This window comes from Babylonia areolata, chromosome 10, assembly GCF_041734735.1.
Source record: "Babylonia areolata isolate BAREFJ2019XMU chromosome 10, ASM4173473v1, whole genome shotgun sequence".
Classification (NCBI taxonomy): Eukaryota; Metazoa; Mollusca; class Gastropoda; order Neogastropoda; family Buccinidae; genus Babylonia; species Babylonia areolata.
The window spans coordinates 17,974,524-17,996,761 of NC_134885.1; the positions used below are offsets into that span (position 1 = coordinate 17,974,524).

Consider the following 22,238-nt stretch of genomic DNA (forward strand, 5'->3'; position numbering starts at 1 on the left):
ACGGGTTACTTTGCTCATTTCATGGAAGGAGGTAACTGATTTGTACAAGTCTGTATCGTCTATGGCCATATGGAATAAGTATTTAGGTGATGAACCTGTAGTAATATCTATAGTTATATAATCAGTATTATCAAAAGTTACTTAGCTCATGCACTCATGTGTGCACTTAATGCACATTGCACACACACATGTGTACATGTAAAATGCGCACACACACTCATGCATATGAACGCTTGCAAACATGCCCACGCAGATACAGACACACACACACACACACACACACACACACACACACACACACATGCATGCGCGCGCACGCACGCACACACACACACACACACACACACACACACACACACACACACACACACACACACACACACACACTCAGAAACCAGGAACGTCGGGTCACAGATGGTGTTTCTCACATAAGAAGTAATGACTACATGCAGTTTATTCCTTTTTGTATTTGGCTGTTTGGTCATGAAAATGTAGAACTTGCAGATGTTTTCAAACTAAGAGGATCTGTTCAAGTAGAAAGTATCAGATTGCTTATGGGATCTGCAGTGGTAAGTATAACACTTTTTTTTTTTTTTTACTTCTCGGAATTCCAGGTTTTCCCAGGGGGAAATGAGAGCTCTGGCCCCATAGTACTTGAGAAATGCTGTGCAAAAGACATCCTTTGTTGAGTGGTTCTGTGTGAAATCCCTGTCTGCAGTGACAAGTGACCAGATCTTGTCAGTTTTTTCTCAGTAATTTTCTGTACATGTCCATTTATGCAGACTTTCCATTGCTTTCAGACACTTTTAAATTTGGGTACACATTTTTTTCCCAGTATTCTGCTAGGTCAGATTTTTTTTCCAAGTGAGAATGATTTGTTCATAAACATAGAATGTGAAAAAAAAAAGTTGTGGTTAGAAGAGCAAACATATGCATACACACACACACACACACACACACACACACACAAAGGGAGGGAAAAACGTTTGGATGTCTTGGCAATTTGTGTTTACAGATATATGAACTGTATTTTATCACTTAGTGCTGTGAATTGTGTATTCTTTGACATGTTGTAACTGATATATCCTGGAGTCAGACAACATATTGTATCTGTGATTTGTGTTTTGAGACATGTACTGTGATGTAGAGATTTGTATTGTCAGACAACATGTAATAACTGTGTTTCATGGGATGATGTATTCTCAGACATGTACTGATGTAATGATTTGTGTATGATAGAGATGTACTGTTTGATGGATAGATTTGTCTTATGAGACGTGTACAAACTATGCTTCATATAGTGTTTTGTGTATTATTGGATACATACTGCGAGTGATGTTTGTTTACAGGCGAGTACTGGCCATGTGTGATGCAGCAGTGTGTGTCACCAGACATGTACTGACAGTGTGTGATGCAGCAGTGTGTGTCACCAGACGTGTACTGACAGTGTGTGATGCAGCAGTGTGTGTTACCAGACATGTACTGACAGTGTGTGATGCAGCAGTGTGTGTCACCAGACGTGTACTGACAGTGTGTGATGCAGCAGTGTGTGTCACCAGACGTGTAATGACAGTGTGTGATGCAGCAGCGTGTGTCACCAGACGTGTACTGACAGTGTGTGATGCAGCAGCGTGTGTCACCAGACGTGTAATGACAGTGTGTGATGCAGCAGTGTGTGTCACCAGACGTGTACTGACAGTGTGTGATGCAGCAGTGTGTGTCACCAGACATGTACTGACAGTGTGTGATGCAGCAGTGTGTGTTACCAGACATGTACTGACAGTGTGTGATGCAGCAGTGTGTGTCACCAGACGTGTACTGACAGTGTGTGATGCAGCAGTGTGTGTCACCAGACGTGTACTGACAGTGTGTGATGCAGCAGCGTGTGTCACCAGACGTGTACTGACAGTGTGTGATGCAGCAGCGTGTGTCACCAGACGTGTAATGACAGTGTGTGATGCAGCAGCGTGTGTCACCAGACATGTACTGACAGTGTGTGATGCAGCAGCGTGTGTCACCAGACGTGTAATGACAGTGTGTGATGCAGCAGCGTGTGTCACCAGACATGTACTGACAGTGTGTGATGCAGCAGCGTGTGTTACCAGACGTGTACTGACAGTGTGTGATGCAGCAGTGTGTGTCACCAGACGTGTACTGACAGTGTGTGATGCAGCAGCATGTGTCACCAGACGTGTACTGACAGTGTGTGATGCAGCAGTGTGTGTCACCAGACATGTACTGACAGTGTGTGATGCAGCAGTGTGTGTCACCAGACGTGTACTGACAGTGTGTGATGCAGCAGTGTGTATCACCAGACGTGCACTGACAGTGTGTGATGCAGCAGTGTGTGTCACCAGACATGTACTGACAGTGTGTGATGCAGCAGTGTGTGTCTCCAGACGTGTACTGATAGTGTGTGATGCAGCAGTGTGTGTCACCAGACGTGTAATGACAGTGTGTGATGCAGCAGCGTGTGTCACCAGACGTGTACTGACAGTGTGTGATGCAGCAGTGTGTGTCACCAGTCATGTACTGACAGTGTGTGTGATGCAGCAGTGTGTGTCACCAGACATGTACTGACAGTGTGTGTGATGCAGCAGTGTGTGTCACCAGACATGTACTGACAGTGTGTGATGCAGCAGTGTGTGTTACCAGACATGTACTGACAGTGTGTGTGATGCAGCAGTGTGTGTCACCAGTCATGTACTGACAGTGTGTGTGATGCAGCAGTGTGTGTCACCAGACATGTACTGACAGTGTGTGTGATGCAGCAGTGTGTGTCACCAGTCATGTACTGACAGTGTGTGTGATGCAGCAGTGTGTGTCACCAGACGTGTACTGACAGTGTGTGATGCAGCAGTGTGTGTCACCAGTCATGTACTGATAGTGTGTGTGATGCAGCAGTGTGTGTCACCAGACATGTACTGACAGTGTGTGTGATGCAGCAGTGTGTGTCACCAGACACCTGCCCACCCAACCACCTGATCCACGGGTCGCTGACGCCACCTGACAAGCTGAGCCGGGACATACTGGCCATGTCGGCCACAGCCAACCCTCTGGACCTGGGCCACCTGCCTCCCTCCATGCACACCCCACCCAGTCCCCTCCCGACCCCCTCACCCCCTATGCGCAGTTTGGCCAGCTTGGAGCAGGCCAGGCGGAGCTTTGAAGCTGCCCACAGCGAGTAGGTGTTTTCTGGCTGGTTCTTTCTGCTTGTTTGTTTTGTTGAAGTTAACCCGTGCATACAGCTTGTAGGGTTGAGTTTGGTAACCTGAAGTTGTTCAGGGCTTGGGTCTGGGTTTTGTTAAGGTTTCATTGTTAGATGGGGCGAGTCCTGGATGTCTGTCCAAGGGGTGGGTCCATCTGGCGTTCCAAACGGGAGTCCTAGATGCTTACAGCATTGGATGTCCATTTCTCCATTCTGTGTGTCAGTTTTATGCTTGCTACCAGTCTTTGGCCAAGTAGTAACTTATGACCAGATGCATTTGTAAGAAATCAGTTCAAATAGATTGTCTGAAAAAAGATTTGTTTCTACTTTCTCAGCAAGAACTCCAGAATAAACATAATTTGCTTGTTTTGGTACCAGACAGGCTGATGAAATGGTTGTTGTACTAACTACTCACACTTGTCCTTCCACTGTTTCAGGTTATTTCAAGAGAAAAGATTAACAAGGTGAGTAAAGCATAAAATAGAACATTTTTTGGGGTAGAGAAAATGTCCATTATACATATTTTCAGAATATATTGCTGTCTTGATGCATAGCAGAGACACCGATTTAAGTGTCATTGGTGACTGACCATTGGTTTCAGTCACAGGTTGGTGCCCATGATGGAAATGAAACACTGTATTGTTCGCAGAATATATTGATTATTATATATATAAATTGCTTTTAACTCTTTCATCCCTGCAGCACGGTTTTCCGGTTTACAGAATTTTTACCCTTCATTCCTGGAGGCTGGAAAACCGTGCAGCAGAGAATTCCCCCTTTCTTTCCTGCAGCCCGGATGGAAAATCGGTTCTCGCGGTAAGCGTTTTGAACTTCCCGCGAGTGAGTCGCGTCATCAGTGTACGTCATCTATCCTTGACCGGGTCACTAGCGGGGCAGTGTTTATGAGTGGAATGGATGCCAGACACCCCCTTCCCCCTCCCTAGGCCGTGGGAAAGTGGGCGCCGCTACATTCTTGCTGATGTGCTGTGTAGACACACAGACACAGAAAAACGGAATGTGTAGAAAGTTCGGATTGTGACCAGTTTTCTGATGATGAGTTTCACAACGCTCTAACAGATAATGATTTCGATCTGTTTCAAATGAATGACAAGGAGAGAGTGCAATTAGCTGTTGCTACAGAAGCACAGATAGCGGGTGATGAAAAGTTAAAAAAAAGTAAGAAGTGTGAAAATTGTTGTGTATACTTGTGCAGTAACTGGCATGACTGCTTCAAGGTATATCACACACGTGCCACCTTTGTGTGGCATATTACATGATGATTGTGACATGGACATGCGTATTTAGAGACAGTATCGTTTCTGAATAGTTTTTGTTCAAGAATTGTGAAGATAATGATCTGATTCTGGCTCAGTGACTGCTAGTGTAGTGAAAGGCATATATTCTCTTTGAGACAAAAGTTCAAATCATTAATGTGATAAGGACAATAGTAGTGACAATTGTGACGGTTTTTCGTGGATATGACTAGCAGTGTGGCACTGAGATACATACGAGGCACTACTCGGTGAGTACCTGCATGATGTGCATACTCTGCAAGCAAAACACTGTCCTGCATGTAGTACGTAGTTGTATGCATTGTGTTTGACCCCAAAGTCACCTGTTTTACACCTGAGTGTCACCAGAGATGTCACCCTATAGTGTCAACAGGGTCTCTGACAACTTCTCACATCAGTTCTGAACACAACAGTATACGACAATCTTAGTGTACTGTAATGAGCCGCGTTACCTTAAGCCTCCAAAATAAGTACCCTGCTTCATACTTTCTTTCTCTTCTCTAAATCCAGGAATGAAGGGAATATGCGAATGGTAGGGATCTCAGAACAAGGGGGAGTAATGGTTCATAGAAAAATAGGAACGAAAGAGTTAAAGGTATGGAATTGGAATACAAAGTTCACAATGTTCCTGTACACCCTTTGTTATTTGACTGTGCAGTGTTCACCGTTCATTGGAGATCAGGCAGGGGGGAAGACAGGAGCACAACATATAGTAATGGTCAAGGTGTTTTATATCACATCAACAGTCTGTAACAGTATCAGTGGCTCAAGGAGGCATCACTGCGTTCGGACAAATCCATATATGTTACACCATATCTGCCAAGCAGATGCCTGACCAGCAGTGTAACCCAATGCGCTTAGTCAGGCCTTGAGTCTGTAACATCAGTGGCTGAAGTTGTGTGCTGTTCTGCTGTAGGAATTTTTTTCTTTTTCTTGGTAATGAAATAATGAATGTCTCCTCTATCCCTACACCACCACTAGCTTCTTTATCTGTTTATTACCCACCTATCCCCGCCCCTCTTTTTTTAATATGTTGAAGTGTGTGTGTGTTGAAGTGTGTGTGTCTCTGTGTATGTGTCTGTGTGTGTGTGCTTTGTGTCTGACTGACGTGTAAAGCGCTTTGAGAGGTTTGAAAGAGCTGTATGAATGTACTATTATTGTTATTAATAAGTTTTTGTTAGGTTCACGGTTTTCAGCACTTACCAGTTTTTGTAAGGTTCATGGTTTTCAACACATACCAGTTTTTGTAAGGTTCATGGTTTTCAACACTTTCCAGTTCTTGTAAGGTTCATGGTTTTAAACACTTACCAGTGGTAACCCAGATGTCCACTGGAAACAGTGCAGTGTGATAAATCAGGAGCTGTGGTAGTTTTGATTCTGTCTTTGTTTTACCAAACTGAATACAGTTAGAATGGAATTTTACTCTTGTTTCCTTTATTCATTCTTTTGTTGTTATTACTGATTATTTTGTTGTTGTTTTGCTTGTTCAGGGAGGCCATGAAGAAGTACCTTCAGGAGCGTGGTGACCAAGTACTTGTGATATTACATGCCAAAGTTGCTCAGAAATCCTATGGAAACGAGAAAAGGTGATTTCTCCTTGAACAACAGTTGCTGATGTTTATGAAGTTCGTTTGGTTTCTGGATGTGTATGTGTGCATGTGCGTGTGCATGCGCAAATTTATTACCAGTCTTTTTCAAGAACTACAGAATTTAGCAATACCATTGTGATGAGATGATATGTATTTATGAGATCTTTCTTGATAAGCATTTATCTTTGACCTGGCACAGATGTGATTTTTAATGATATATCTACCTTATCCAGACTTGTCCAGACCTAAAATTCTTTCTTGTGATGAAGAGATCTTCCCAGAACATGAGTTTTCAAGGAGGCTGTGGAGAAATTCTAACAAACAGAAGTTACCTAAGTATTTTAGATTTAACCCCCTCAACCTCAACCTCAGACCCATAACTACAAAGTAGTCGTTGGGGGAAGCCTGAGGACATCAGACGCAGCTTCCCTTCTCCATCTGTCTCTGTCAGCAGCCGCTGGCAGCAGCTCACGTGTGTGGAGCCCGGTCCATTGTTTGATGTTCTCATGCCAGTTCTTCCGCTGTCTTCCTCTTCTTCTCCCGCCCTCGATGGTGCCTTGCATGATTGTTTTGGACAAGCTGGTGTGTTGAGTGTTGTGTCCAAACCATATCAGCTTGCGTCTCTTCACAGTTGAAAGGAGAGGTTTCTGAGGTCCAGCAAGGTTCCTAATTCTGCTCCGTACATGTTCATTGGTCCTGTGCTCGATCCAGGGAATTTGAAGGAGCTCAGGCATTTGTTCTCGAAGGCCTGGATCTTCCTTTCAGTTTCGGCCGTCAGTGTCCATGCCTCACAACCATACAGTACAATGGAGACCACCAGGGCTTTGTAGAGTTTGAATTTTGTGGAGAATTGGATGTTACTTTTCCACACTCTGTTCAGTTTGGTCATGGCTGCAGTGGCTGTGCCAATGCGAATTCTTATTTCTGCTTTGCTGCTTCCATCTTTTGTCAGGGTTGCTCCTAGATATTTGAAGTTCCCGACATCTTCCAGTTGTTCTCCGTTCATGAAAATAGTGGCATGGGCCATGTTCACGCTGTTTACCATAGTTTTGGATTTATCTGTGCTGACCTCCATTCCGTAAGCACCCACTCTATCAACAAGTCTGTTGGTAAGTTCCTGCAGTTCTTCATTCGTTCCCCCCATCAGATCTATATCATCAGCAAACCGGAGGTTGCATATTCGTTTGCCACCAATGTAGATAGAAGTCTCATGGTTTTCCAGTGCCTCCTGCATTATTCTTTCCAAGAGAGGCTGTGGAGAAATTCTAACAAACAGAAGTTACCTAAGTATTTTGGATTTAACAAGCTTAAAGAATATTGTGGAAATAAGCATACACGTATTTACACATATAAACACACAAACATGCCACACATACACACACATTAACAAACATGGGTGCTTGCAAACATGTGAATGAATACACACACTTACTGTCTGTACTTTGGTACGGAGGTTTGCCTTTTGGCAGCAGCACGTGTCCAGCATAACAAAAAATAGATAATATAAATGAAAAATAAAAAGATGAATTGGAAGGCACCAAACAGTTCGCACATAATGTTAACAAAATTGAGAATGCAGCTGACTGTGTGCATGGTATGGTGCAGCCCATTTAGCAAGGTTTAGGTACCAGATCCTGCCACACTTCAGTCCTTCAGTCCTGGATTTTGACTGGTTGTTGTGACATATGCTGACTTTGTATGTATGGCTTGTATGGATTTTGACAGGTTGCTGTGACATATGCTGACTTTGTATGTATGGCTTGTATGGATTTTGACAGGTTGCTGTGACATATGCTGACTTTGTATGTATGGCTTGTATGGATTTTGACAGGTTGCTGTGACATATGCTGACTTTGTATGTATGGCTTGTATGGATTTTGACTGGTAATTGTGACATATGCTGACTTTGTATGTATGGCTTGTATGGATTTTGACTGGTTGCTGTGACATACACTGACTTTGTATGTATGGCTTGTATGGATTTTGACAGGTTGCTGTGACATATGCTGACTTTGTATGTATGGCTTGTATGGATTTTGACAGGTTGCTGTGACATATGCTGACTTTGTATGTATGGCTTGTATGGATTTTGACTGGTAATTGTGACATATGCTGACTTTGTATGTATGGCTTGTATGGATTTTGACTGGTTGCTGTGACATATGCTGACTTTGTATGTATGGCTTGTATGGATTTTGACAGGTTGCTGTGACATATGTTGACACTGTCAGTATGGCTTATATAGTACTTTTAGTAGTTGGACAGTAATCAGTTATTTGGATTGGACAATAACTGAGGTCCCATAAGCAACATGCACTAAAGGCATGAAAAGAACCCATGCAACAACAAAAGGGTTGTATCCTGGAAAATTTTGTTGAAAGATCCACTTTTGCAAATAACAACAACAACAACAACAACAACAACAAAAAAAAAAAAAAAAAAAGAAGAAGAAAAAAAAAGGGGTGGTGCTGCACCAGCCAGAAATCTGTTTTGACAAAAAGTAATAAATAAAATATAACTGTATGATCTGTAAAAGAACACAGTCATGAAAGAGTGAGTGTTGTCTTGATCCCCAGAGGTATACAACCTGTCAGAAAGAATTGGTTGCATTGCTTGGCTGCAGGTTTTTCTGCCCCCCGCCTTGTATCTACCTGTATGAGGGTGGGTGGAAGAGGAAGCGTGAGGCAATGGAGGAGGAGGGGGCCACAGAACAGGACACCCAGGTGTGTGCGTTCATGGGCATCGGCAACTCCGACCAGGAGATGGTGCAGCTCAACCTGGAGGGAAAGGTGAGAGTAACATCCCTTTTCAGGCAGTCCCTGCGTGATGAAGCCACTGCTGTCCATATCTGTATTCTCTGGGTCCGCATTTATTTCTTCCATGCATATTTTGTGTGTGCATGAGTGTGTTGTATTCTTGTGCTTGTTTGTGTTCTGCACAATATGTGCATTGTCTTACCATTCCTTATATGGCAGATAACCAATGAGGATCATGTCTGATCTGCTTTTCTTGAAAAAAAGTGAAACAAAGAAACAGACAGTGAATTGTACATGAATGGAAAAGTGATGATATGGAAATAAAAAAAGAGAAGGGGAAAGAAAGACAATGAAAGAGGACAGAAAAAAAAAATTGAGGTTGTGCTGATGCAAAACGCAGGTTCTGCAAGGTTGTGCAGTTTAGTACCCCCCACCCCCACCCCCACCCATACCCCCCCAAAAAAAAGAAAAAGAAAAAATCACTGCTCATGTATCAGTAGAATTTGATCTGTGCTGATGTACCAGCAGAATCTGAGAAATTTAACTGTAAATTCATCGTAACTTCAAATATTTGAGGTTTGTTCAGCAGAGAACCCCAAATGTCACAGCATGTAGGTGTGGCAGTTAAATATTCATTACAATGACTGAAATGTGATTTTTGGCTAACAACATGACAATATAAGAAAAACAAAAAAAAGAGTAAGTGAATATCTTGATTGGTTCTGAAGATATTCCATTTTAAAGATGTGATGATGCGTACATGCTGTTAGTACTTAATATTTTCACATTTTCACAGTCATACTGTGCTGTCCATGAGGGTACTGTAATGAAAACTCATCTACTTTTAAAAACCATATGGTATTGGCATATTGCACAAGAAATTAATAACACTTCAGCAGCAAAGAAATTGGAAAATGTGCCTGTCAAAGTAGGGGGAAATAGAAAATCAAGACGTGTAAATCTGCACAGAATAGCAACTTTGAAGGTCTACAGCACTGAAAAGAATAGACAGCTGCATTTCATAATAAAATACCTTGCAGAATACATCACAAAAAGTGCACTGAATTTTTTTCAGGCATGATAGTTAACTGAATTTTAAGTATCAGAGTCTCAAACTTTTAAAAATCTTCAATTTGACCAGCGGAAAAAAAGACTGTTTATTGGGGTAGTGTGCTGCAAAGATGAATATTTCAGTAACTGTCACAAGTAGGACCAGGAAATTTTGTGTGTGTATTAAGTGAAATGTCAGCTTTCAAAATAAATTAAAATCAACCATAAAACTTCCCTCTAAAGTTGGCAGAAAAGGAATGATACCTGATTTTCTCATTAAAAAAAAAAGGGTGCACATTGTGGATGAGACTTCTTCAAAATTTTTGTTTTTGAAAAAATATTGAAGTTACAGCCACAATAAGTTACCAATGGTCTTGGCTGATCAGCTTCTGCAAAATTACTGCAAATTTTTAAACAAATGCTACTTGAGAGCATTATACGAGGGTCATTCAATAAATAAGGTGAATTTTTCGGTATAAGGACTTCTAATACAGATAGAAGCTTACTTTTTTTTTTTTTTTTTTTTTTTCCAACGTAGTCTCCCAGCACTGTCACACACTTTTCCCATCTGTGCACAAGCTTCCGTATTCCCTCAGCGTAAAAATCTTTGGACTGATGTCTCAGCCAGTCGCTCACAACACTTCCAGGCCTGTCTTCATCCTCAACACTGCTCCGTCCTTCTTTAAACAATTTAGCCCACTTGTAGACATTTTTTCGGCTGAAACATGTGGCACCATACACAGTTGACATTCTCCTATGAATTTCAACTGGTTTGCACCCTTCAGCAACCAAAAACTTGATAACTGACCGCTGTTCAATCCTGGAGCATGCTTCTTGGTCGGCCATCTTTGTTAATTGCCAAAACTCTCAAAGTTTTTTTTAATCTGCAAAACAAATTAAATCATTGTGAAAAAGAAGTAAAAAAAAAAAAAAAAAAAAAAAAAAGCTTCTATCTGTATTAGAAGTCCTTATACCGAAAAATTCACCTTATTTATTGAATGACCCTCGTACATACTGGGTAGGTTGATGGGGCATTCCACGACAAAGGTTCCCAGGAGGGAGCAAACATTACTTAATCTGCTAGCAAAAATGACAGATACATGAATCTATTTTCTTTAGCTCTCTAGCTTTTTCTTCCATCCATGAACTCAGTCATGCATTTCATTATAGAAGAACCACAATAAATAAGAAATAAGAGGTGGATAATGCATCTTTATTTCTTTACAAAATGGCATTCACAAGAGAGAAAATGCACACCAAAAAATCTCTTTTTTGGCACTCACAGGTTTCCAGCAATAACATGCTGCTCGCTACATGAGATGTTCATATTGGCCTTTTTGGATCATTGAATAGGTCTTGCATGCCCTGTCATGAGCAGCGTTTCTGCAACATGTTAGATACACAGATCAGCTCATAAGAAAGAACAAATGTTATATTCAGTTTAAAACATAAAACCAAACACAGAGCTTTCAGTTTAATGTATGTTTAGGATTTTGTCATTTTCGGTGTGTTTTGAGTGGGAGGAAAACACTGTGATAAAAGAATTATAAAATGGCATACTAACAGCTAAGTATTCATTCAGCAGCAACACAAAATTCACTGCACTGAACTATTTGGCTGCATTTACCTTTCACACAATAACTCAAATTGCAGCAACAACGTATGCTTTGACAACTGACGCTGAAGTTTTGGGGGTCTGTCCTTTCCAATTGCTGACAAGAGCTTTGCCATCTACATGTACTGTTCATCTTATGTGTCTTTGCTGCATGCGATTATTTACTCAGACATTTCCACTTCAGGGTACTACATTTCATGACTGAGATGAATGTATTACTAAATGTCTTAGGTATATATGATTACTAAATATTGAATATTTTATTCTTAATATGCACATCATATTTAGTATCTTATTCTTTGATATATATTTTGTGTACTCACCTTCATTTGTGTGTGTATGTGAGAATGCATGTCTTAGATATATATATCAAAATGAATATTTCATTCACAATATGTGCATGGTATTTTGCATTTTATCATTTCATGAATTATCCCTTTGTTTTCTGTTTCATGCAGTCGAGATGCATAGCATATCATGGGTCACACACACACACACACAGTGACACACACACACACACACACATTATACTCTTAATTGCTGGATCCCTAATAGTGTTATATAGTTTGACTGAATCTGATGTGCAACTTAGGCTATGGGTGTTATTGTACAGATTTTCTTTTTACTAATTTTAGTTTGTTAAAAATTGGTGTTAATTTTTTTAAGAAACAGGATGTTGACTGCACTGTTCAAATTAATCATATACACTTTTTTCATACTCAGACATACATACACATACTCACAAGTGTGCATGTGCAAATGCAAACTTGCTCTCTCTCTCTCTCTCTCTCTCTCTCTCTCTTTCTCTCTCTCTCTCTCTCTCACACACACACACACACACACACATACACACACACACAAACACACCTACTCCACTGACAGGAAAGAAATGGGGAAGGGGGGTGACTGGAGGGAGGAGGTGGTGGGTTATATCACTGTCAGCAGTCAGGGATTCTCAGCCAGAGCAAGTGGTCAGTGATTTGGCTCAGTGCCAAGTTTGCCACAACCATTGACAACCCCCTCCCCTCTCCTTACCATTGGTGGGAGATACTCAGAGACAAGGGAGTGGAATGACTATACAACTCTCAGCAAATTATTAAAGTGAAGTTTGCAGAGGAGAGAGGGGGAGGAGGGGGGGGGGGGGGGGGGGGGGGGGAGGGAGCAGAGGGTTAGTATGATTAGGTGTTCTTGTTCTTTTTGGAATGTGAGAGCATAGTATCTATCTGTCTGAATATATTAATATAAAGTTTCACAGCTATCGAAGCAAAATGCAACTAGAATATCAGACTTTTGTGTTATGTTGAATGAAACGCTCATTTTATGGAAAAAGAAACCACAGTACAATTTTTTACTCAGTTAACACTCACAGAGTTTGTAGCAGATGACGCTAATGTTGTCTCGAGCACTTCCGGTTTTAGACCCAGGTAACATTTTGCTTACTAAAGCAAAAATCAATCAAATATTAGTAATCGGAATTCATAGGTTCCGTTTTAACATGTTCATTTTTCATTCTGTATCAATAGTTTTTGTGGTTTTTACTCAGAAAAAAATAAATCGTGTTCTGATTGAAACACGATGTCACGTTACAAAAACACTGATGAAATAGATCCAAGCTGCTCAGTTACTGACATCGATCAAAATCCTGATTCAAAGAATTTAGCTCAGTATTGTGCATGAAAGTGCTAAAGACATTCATTTTCAAAAATGATATAAAAGTTACTGATGAAACTTAAGATTTTCTGGAGAAACAATGCCATTTTTGTGTTTGATGAAGTGCCACTCTCCTGTGTCGAATGTTGATTGGGCCGACACAACTGACGAAGGGGGTACCTGCTTTTAAATCGCTGGAGCAAATTGCTCATGGATCAAAAATCTTAGTTTCGGATACCATTGAAATCAGCAGAAAATGCTCTTTACCACTCATGCAGTATCACACAGGGTCGGATTTCATTTTTGAACTGCATGAGGCGTTGAAAGATAGCCGAAAAATTCCCTTAACTTTGCGCTCAGATCTAACTACCCTACTTCGCCCAAGGCTTGGAAAAAAAACACACGAAAGTTCTCCTTGAACTTTCGCCTTTCATGGCTCCCAGTTTTTCGAACAGTAAGCAATGAATGGAAAGCAACGGATGTGATTTTTTCCACTATGTGGTTGAAACTAATTGTGTCACGCTCAGAAAGACGCCGGCCGCCATTGAACAAGGATCACTATTTCGCGTTACAGTACATTTCTTTTTCTTCTGTCCGCGAACTCATTCAGGCATTGCATAAAGCAAACACAATAAAAATTAAAAATATGGATGATAAATAATTATTTCAGTTGGATAGTTTTTCACAAAATGAAATCAAATTTGAGAAAATGCACTTCAAAATTAGTCAATTTTATAGGCGTTCATAGGTTTCCCGGCATCGGCCATGGGGGCTGCCACTACCTACAGCATGCCCACTGTTAATGCAAGCCACCATATTTAAAGACAACAAAACAAAAAAAGTTTATCTACTCCCAGATTATTTTGGATTCTTGAGATTAGTAATTGGAGATCTTGACGTGATTACCGTCAAGAAGTTGAAAGAATTTGATGTTTAATTATAGTTGTTTGAGGCATGTAATAGCCCTTGCAATTAAGGATGCCTGTTTTCTTTTCACCTAGATTCCATTCTTTTCCCATGGGGATGCTTGGGGCTCTTTGAGTGGAATGGTGTCTCCATCCTCTGGAAATTCTGTGCCAGAAATTTCCTCTTTTCTATCGCTTTGTTTGTTTCTGCTTTTTTCTCCCTTTTTTTTCCTGCTGTTGCCTCTTCCTTTCCTATCTTTTTGTGTTTCTCATCTGTTCACCTGTGTTTTTTTCTAGATACCTTGAATATTTTTTGTCTTTTTCTGTACTGGGTAATTGGGCATTCCTATAAGATTGTATACTTTCTCTTTTTCTTTTTTCTTTTATGCCTTGGGCATGTGAGGTACCTGCTGGACATTTTTAGTATGGTATGCTTTTTTGACTCACTTGTGTAAACAAAGTGAGTCTATGTTTTAACCTGGTGTTCGGTTGTCTGTGTGTGTGTCTGTGTCTGTGTCTGTGTGTCTGTGTCCGTGGTAAACTTTAACATTGACATTTTCTCTGAAAGTACTTTGTCAGCTGACACCAAATTAGGCATAAAAATAGGAAAAATTCAGTTCTTTCCAGTCATTTTGTTTAAAACAATATTGCACCTCTGGGATGGGCATAAAAAAATAAACAAGAGAGGCAAGGCCTTCAAGACTCACTTGTGATACACTTAAAAAAAAAAAATCCAAGCTTTTTATGTATTGAGTATAATTTCAGAAAGTAATGTTTAAGATGAGAAAGATCAGTTTAAAGCAAATTAAGTCCCCTTGCATTAATTACAGAGTATTTTCCCTTTTTGCTATCTGCACCAAAACGTTTGCAAAATAAATAAAACTTCCATGCTTAGGAAAAGAAGTTCCTGTTTGAACAAAAAATGATAATAATGACTGCTCTTGTTGTTGGGTCAGAATATCAGATCAAAGTGCCAAGTTTAGAGAATACAAAAATATAAATATAACAGTAAATGCAGTTTGCATATAATTAGGCTTCATTTTTTATTTTTTTGTGCCCATCCCAGAGGTGCAATATTGTTCTAAACAAGATGACTGGAAAGAACTGGATTTTTCCTATTTTTGTGCCTAATTTGGTGTCAACTGACAAAGTATTTGTAGAGAAAATGTCAATGTTAAAGTTTACCACGGACACAGACACACACACACACACAGACAACCGAACACCGGGTTGAAACATAGACTCACTTTGTTTACACAAGTGAGTCAAAAATGAAGCCTGATTATATGCAAACTACATTTACTGTTATATTTATATTTTTGTATTATCTAAACTTGGCACTTTGATCTGATATTCTGACCCAACAACAAGAGCAGTCATTATTATCATTTTTTGTTCAAACAGGAACTTCTTTTGCTAAGCATGGAAGTTTCATTTATTTTGCAAACGTTTTGGTGCAGATAGTAAAAAAGGGAAAGTACTCTGTAATTAATGCTAGGGGACTTAATTTGCTTTAAACTGATCTTTCTCATCTTAAACATTACATTTTGAAATTATACTCAATACATAAAAAGCTTGGATTTTTTTTTTTTTTAAAGTGTATCACAAGTGAGTCTTGAAGGCCTTGCCTCTCTTGTTTGTTATGGTTTTGCCTTTCACCAGTCAGCTCAGGTTCCAGTCTGTCCGTTGGTTTCTCCTCCAAATCTCGTCCGCTCCGTGTCTTGCACTCATCTGATCAGGATTCTTCATAGAGTTCCCGATTCACCAATAGATGATAGTCACACAATTACCACACTTTTATTGTAAATAATTTTGTTTATTATATATAATTATGTTTATGTTCATGTTGGTTGTTTTAATCCTTTTGTGAAAGATTGATGGAATGGCCAGCATTAGAGGTGTGTCTTAGGTCTGATTGCATGAATATGACTGTATTTGTGCCTGATTTTCTTTTTCAGGTGAATTTGTATTGGGTTTTTGTATATATTTTTTCAGGGCTATGGGACCATCAGTTAGTTTTTCAGCCCTGAAAGGGCTCTGTGTGGTCAGCTTTGCATTCAGCAGCAAAAGAGGATGGCTTCATTGTGTGTTGCATTGTGTTGCAGAGTTACTGTGCTGCCAAGACATTGTACATCTCAGACTCTGATAAGCGAAAGCACTTCATGCTGTCAGTGAAGATGTTCTATGGGGGAGGTCAGGACATTGGCCTCTTTCACAGCAAGCGCATTAAGGTCATCTCCAAACCCTCCAAGAAAAAACAGTCCCTGAAAAACGCTGATTGTGAGTTGATGGCTGCAGTTTCCTTTTTTAGTGATAACCTTATCAGTTCTTCTTGTTTGTATTGTATGGTATTGTATTTTATTGTTTTTCTTTTTTTTTATGTCTCAGCAGAATTCTTTCTGAGAAATTCATGCTGCTCTCCTTGGGTAGAATGTGTCGTCACAATGCGGCGTCACCATTTTTTTTCTTTTCTTTTCGGACTGCAAGTGTTTGTATTTCTGTAATCTGAACGACTGTTACCCAGACCACCACTCCAGGTCTAGCAGTGGTGGGCAGAAAAATCCTGGTCCTGGTGTGGGTCTGTAACCTAAGTAAATTCATAAGACTTGGAAAGGGTGTGTAACTTTTGTTACATCTAAAAGTTTGATTTGTTTTGTTGCAGATCATCATTAGTGCATGTATGTGTGCATGTGTGGGTGTGCGTGTTTTTGTGTGTTTCAAAGACATGTTGGACTGAAGTGTGATTCAGTGGGTGTGTATTGTTATTGTATCCTCCACACTCCAAAAGGGGCAAAAGGATTAAATTTCTTTGAATCTTTGAATCTTTTGAATCTTTGAATCTTTTGACTGTCTTCCTAGTTGGGCACATTACCACTGGCAGTGCTAATGCTAGTGTCTGTATCCATTAGTAATGATGGTCAAAAAACACCATGGTCAGACTATACAAATTAAGTTACCATTACCTTATGCAGGATCAAGTTGTTTGTGTATAGTAATTAATGTATATATGTGTTATTTTACTCAGTAATACAACAGACAAACATGCAGAAATATAAACAAACTGCAGCCTTTGGTTTGAACAGAATTTTATTCTGGAAAAAAATGAATGCAGATACAACACTGCATTGGCAACAATAAGCTTAGTTAAAACATGCTCAAAATATATGAATTACACAATACATTGCTTGCAGTAAAAGAATAAAATTAAAAGAATAAAATTGATATGTGAAGGTAGTACTACTATGTAACCATGCGCACATATGCCTTTAATAAAAAAAGAGAGAATTTATTATACGGTACACAGGTTGTTTCAAAGCCCCTGGGACTGGTGTATATGCATTGTCAGAAGTCCTGTGCCCATGTACCTTTAAAGAAGTGTAAGGTTGCCATTCTGTGGGCAGTGTGTATTGCCTCGGGGACCAAGGTGGCGCTCTTCAACCGACTTAGGTCACAGACGGTCAGCACGCGGTATCTCCATGTTGAAAACAACAACTTCCATGCCAGCTCCACCCAGTGGGGGGCCTTCACCATCCACCTGTGTGAGTGACACCGTGCAGGCTGTCCAGGGTCTGAGAAAAAGCAACGAGACTGTGGCATGGTAGTGTTCCTGGTCCTGTGCTCATTAATGATCAGGGTTCAAGGCCCTGTTTCGACACGGTAGTGTGTCCTTTGGAAAAGCACTTTACTCCAATTTTCCTGCCTCCACCCAGGTGTGAATGGGATTCCTGACTTCAGTAGGGGAAGGTTAAAAAGCGGCAGGAGGAGAGGATTGGACCCTGCCTTCCTGTGCTGATCATTGCCCCTGTGGTCGTAAAAGGCAACAAGACCTTTATCCTTTTTAACCATTTATAATGGAGAAAAAGCAATGACACAGTCGTAGAGAAACAGAAATGTAAAGCTGAAGTTGGTGTGGGAACAGGATTGGTACTGAATTTCCAGCAGTTTTTATGACTGACTTTCCAGCTGCAGTCAGAAAATAAGAATGGGAAATTATTTTTTGTGTTGGTATACAGTTTATAGATAACTGTCATTTCTGATTAGATTGTGAATTATGTGAATGAGTCCATGTATTAGCAGTCCAAATAGACTTTTGTGCGCTTCCATCCATTTACCTCCTTGTGGGAGGATGCTACATTTACTTCTTAGATATATTAAGCCTATTAGCTGATGCCCAATTTGTGTGTATTTATCTAGTATCTTAATGTGTATTTGTGTAAAATGTTTAGCATTGTAGAATGAGAACTTAAGTGGATTTTATTTTGCCTGGAGTGTACTTCAGTTGTAAGGGAAGTAACTCATTGGGTACCGTAAAGTTCGGTCTATAAGCCGCGACTTTTTACTCCAGCTTCAACCTCTGCAGCTTATACAGTGATGCAGCTTATTTGAGGATTTTAACGATCCCGGGAGTGTCACGTTCTCGTCTATTCTTAGCTGCCCTTCAGCTCACCAAAATCATGATTTCTGTCCATGAATTTTTGGATGAGCTTCAGGATAGTGTGCTAACTGTTCACATTTTATAAATCAAATCCCCACACATTAAAGCCTTCAGATCAGCATTCAGTTCTACTCTGCTCAAGCGTACACCCTCATCATGCTGAAAACGCAACGTAATGCCTATGATGCAGCATTCAAATTGAAGGCGATTGACCTAGCAGACGACAGTGCAAGCGGCGAAGCAGCAGCGACCTCCACTTTGCATTCATGTTCATGAAGTGAAAGCGAGGCTGAAGTCAGTGACAAGATGGCAGAGGAAGCTGTGCTGGTTCTCTTCAACTCAGACACTGAAGACGAAGATTTCAGTGGATTCAGTGAGCAGGATGACGTTGAATAAATGTGACTATCCCTAAATTATGGATCTTATTTTCGTTGTGTTTATTTATTATTTTTTTTATGGCACTAGCATTATTTTCGCTTGCTTTTCTTTGTGTTGTTCCCGCTTGTGTTTATTTCATAACCTTCAGTATTGACAGCTTTTCTGTAGTATCAGTATGTGTTCCGGTATCAGAAATAAGTGCGGCTTATAAGCCAGTGCGGCTTATGTATGTATTAAGTTCAATTTTTTTCCAGAATTTAGTGGGTGCGGCTTATATACCAGTGAGCTCAATAGACAGAACTTTACGATATTCTTTCCACTGAAAAGAATAATTGGATATGGCAGAGACAGAATTGGGTAAATGTTTATATGATTGATGCATGGGCATCAAACCACAAAAATCTGACAATTGTCTGGATCAAGTTTGGTGATTTAAATTTTTTTCATGACAGTTAGATTATGTACATTGACCTGCTGTTTTTTTTGTTGTTGTAATAATAGTATGAGAATTCATGCATACCCCCAAACTTTATTATATGTGTATGACTGAATATTGTATTATTCTGTATTTGTAGCCTATTTCAGGTTAGCAATTAAGCAATTTGTGCCTTTTTATATACTTACTGAATGACTATGCATCATTTATTAGCTTTACATGATTAAATAAAGTAACAAATAAGCAAAAATGCATCAAAATATAATGCAAAATAGAAAGCAAATGATTCGTGTTAAGAGTGATGGTGTGAGTGGAGTTATTTCAGTGCTTTGAAATGTATGTGTGTGGAATTTTTGATTGTAGCTGATTTTTCAGCACAACAGAAAATATTCTGAATAAGATTGTCAAAATGTATATGCCATTAAGTTGAGAAACATTTCAGTTAGAATGTTGCACAAAAGAAGTTGCAGTTGCAGTATCTCAAACATTTTTCAGTCATCCAGAGCCCCACTGAACCATTCTGCCTGTGATATCAAAATGTGAACAGTTACACTTAAAAAAAGGGGGTATAGTTATTGTGAAACTGGTATTTTAAATTTATACTTGCAAAGGATTTCTGGATTTTTGTTGATCTAATATTTTTTCCTCTTTCTTTCTGTGACACTTGAGATGTTTGACTTGTTTAAAAACAGCATGGAACAAAACTTCCCTAGCTTCCATGTCATATTATGCCATGGAAAGAGCTCCCTCTTCCTAAATATAACATTTCAGTAGCATTTAAAGTGAATGAAGGTCCTGTAATCTGATCTTGTGGCAGTGACTGATCAAATAGTAAAAATGATTTAATGGATGAATGAAATGACACATTTCATTGTCTACAAATTCCATCTGAGAGTTTGTCCTTTGTTACTTGTATTATGGATGTTGATATTAGCATCAGTGGTGAGAATTGTCTGGAGGTGAATGTTGACATGGGGGTGTGTGGTGTTTCAGTGGACGACAATGAAGGGGAGTCAGAAGAGTTCACGGTGAGGGACGGCTACATCCACTATGGGTCCACTGTCAAGCTGGTCTGCTCCGTCACTGGCATGGCTCTCCCTCGCCTTGTGAGTGGGTCTGCTTTCACTTCTCTGCTCACAGCTGTGTACACTTCAGTTTCCTCCTCACTGTAGGTTTGTCAAGTGTTGGTTGATGAGCGTCACTATGTACAGCATTATAGGATGCGTCACCATGTACAGCATTATAGGATGTGTCACTATGTGTAGCATTATAGGATGCGTCACTGTGCAGCATTATAGGATGAGTCACTATGTGCTGCATTATAGGATGTTGTCACTATGTGCAGCATTATAGGATGCGTCACTGTGTGCAGCATTATAGGATGTTGTCACTGTGTGCAGCATTATACGATGAGTCACTATGTGCAGCATTATAGGATGAGTCACTATGTGCAGCATAATAGGATAAGTCACCATGTGCAGCAATATAGAATGTCACCGTGTGCAGCATTATAGGATGTTGTCACTGTGTGCAGCATTATAGGATGAGTCACTATGTGCAGCATTATAGGATACGTCACTATGTGCAGCATTATAGGATGTTGTCACTGTGTGCAGCATTATAGGATGTGTCACTATGTGCAGTATTATAGGATACGTCACTGTGTGCAGCATTATAGGATGTTGTCATTTTGTGCAGCATTATAGGATGTTGCCACTATGTGCAGCATTATAGGATACGTCACTATGAGCAGCATTATAGGATACGTCACTATGAGCAGCATTATAGGATGCCGTCACTATCTGCAGCATTATAGGATGAGTCACCATGTGCAGTATTATAGGATGTCATCACTGTGTGCAGCATTATAGGATGCATCACCATGTGCAGCATTATAAGATGCGTCACTGTGTGCAGCATTATAGGATGAGTCACTGTGCAGTATTATAGGATATGTCACTATGTGCAGCATTATAGGATGAGTCATTATGTGCAGCATTATAGGATGTCGTCACTGTGTGCAGCATTATAGGATGTCATCACTGTGTGCAGCATTATAGGATGTCGTCACTATGTGCAGCATTATAGGATGAGTCACTGTGTGCAGCATTATAGGATGAGTCACTGTGTGCAGCATTATAGGATAAGTCACCATGTGCAGCAATATAGGATGTTGTCACCGTGTGCAGCATTATAGGATGCGTCACCGTGTGCAGCATTATAGGATGTTGTCACTGTGTGCAGCATTATAGTTTGAGTCACTATGTGCAGCATTATAGGATGTCGTCACTATGTGCAGCATTATAGGATGTCATCACTGTGTGCAGCATTATAGGATGAGTCACTATGTGCAGCATTATAGGATGTTGTCACTTTGTGCAGCATTGTAGGATGTTGTCACTTTGTGCAGCATTATAGGATGAGTCACTCTGTGCTGCATTATAGGATGCCATCACTATGTGCAGCATTATATGATGTCATCACTAAGTGTAGCATTATAGGATGAGTCACTATGTGCAGCATTATAGGATGCGTAACTATGTGCAGCATTATAGGATGCTTCACTATATGCAGCATTATAGGATGAGTCACTATGTGCAGCATTATAGGATGCGTAACTATGTGCAGCATTATAGGATGTCATCACTATGTGCAGCATTATAGGATGCGTCACTGTGCAGCATTATAGGATGCCATCACTATGTGCAGCATTATATGATGTCATCACTAAGTGTAGCATTATAGGATGAGTCACCATGTGCAGCAGTATAGGATGCACAGTGACAGTTTGAGATCTCGTCTCAGTTACTTGTGTATGCAAGACTATTTGGGTGCCTCCCTTGTATTTGTTTCCTGAACACATACATTGTGTTGCAAACAATGGTCACTGAATAAAGAGCAAGTGTAGAATGAACCACTATCAG

General features: G+C 40.1%; 1 protein-coding gene across 4 annotated transcripts in view; it reads left to right on the top strand.

Moving 5' to 3' along the window:
* The window catches only part of LOC143286844 (recombining binding protein suppressor of hairless-like), a 59,299-nt gene that overhangs the window by 28,482 nt on the left and 8,579 nt on the right, over window positions 1–22,238 (top strand). For all 4 annotated transcript variants that reach the window (XM_076594679.1, XM_076594676.1, XM_076594677.1 and 1 more), the window contains exons 3-9: window positions 2,962–3,184; window positions 3,646–3,672; window positions 5,991–6,086; window positions 8,713–8,878; window positions 16,171–16,345; window positions 17,467–17,604; window positions 20,308–20,420. In XM_076594679.1, the coding sequence (XP_076450794.1) occupies window positions 2,962–3,184; window positions 3,646–3,672; window positions 5,991–6,086; window positions 8,713–8,878; window positions 16,171–16,345; window positions 17,467–17,604; window positions 20,308–20,420 (938 nt within the window). The remainder of the gene's footprint in view (window positions 1–2,961; window positions 3,185–3,645; window positions 3,673–5,990; window positions 6,087–8,712; window positions 8,879–16,170; window positions 16,346–17,466; window positions 17,605–20,307; window positions 20,421–22,238) is intronic.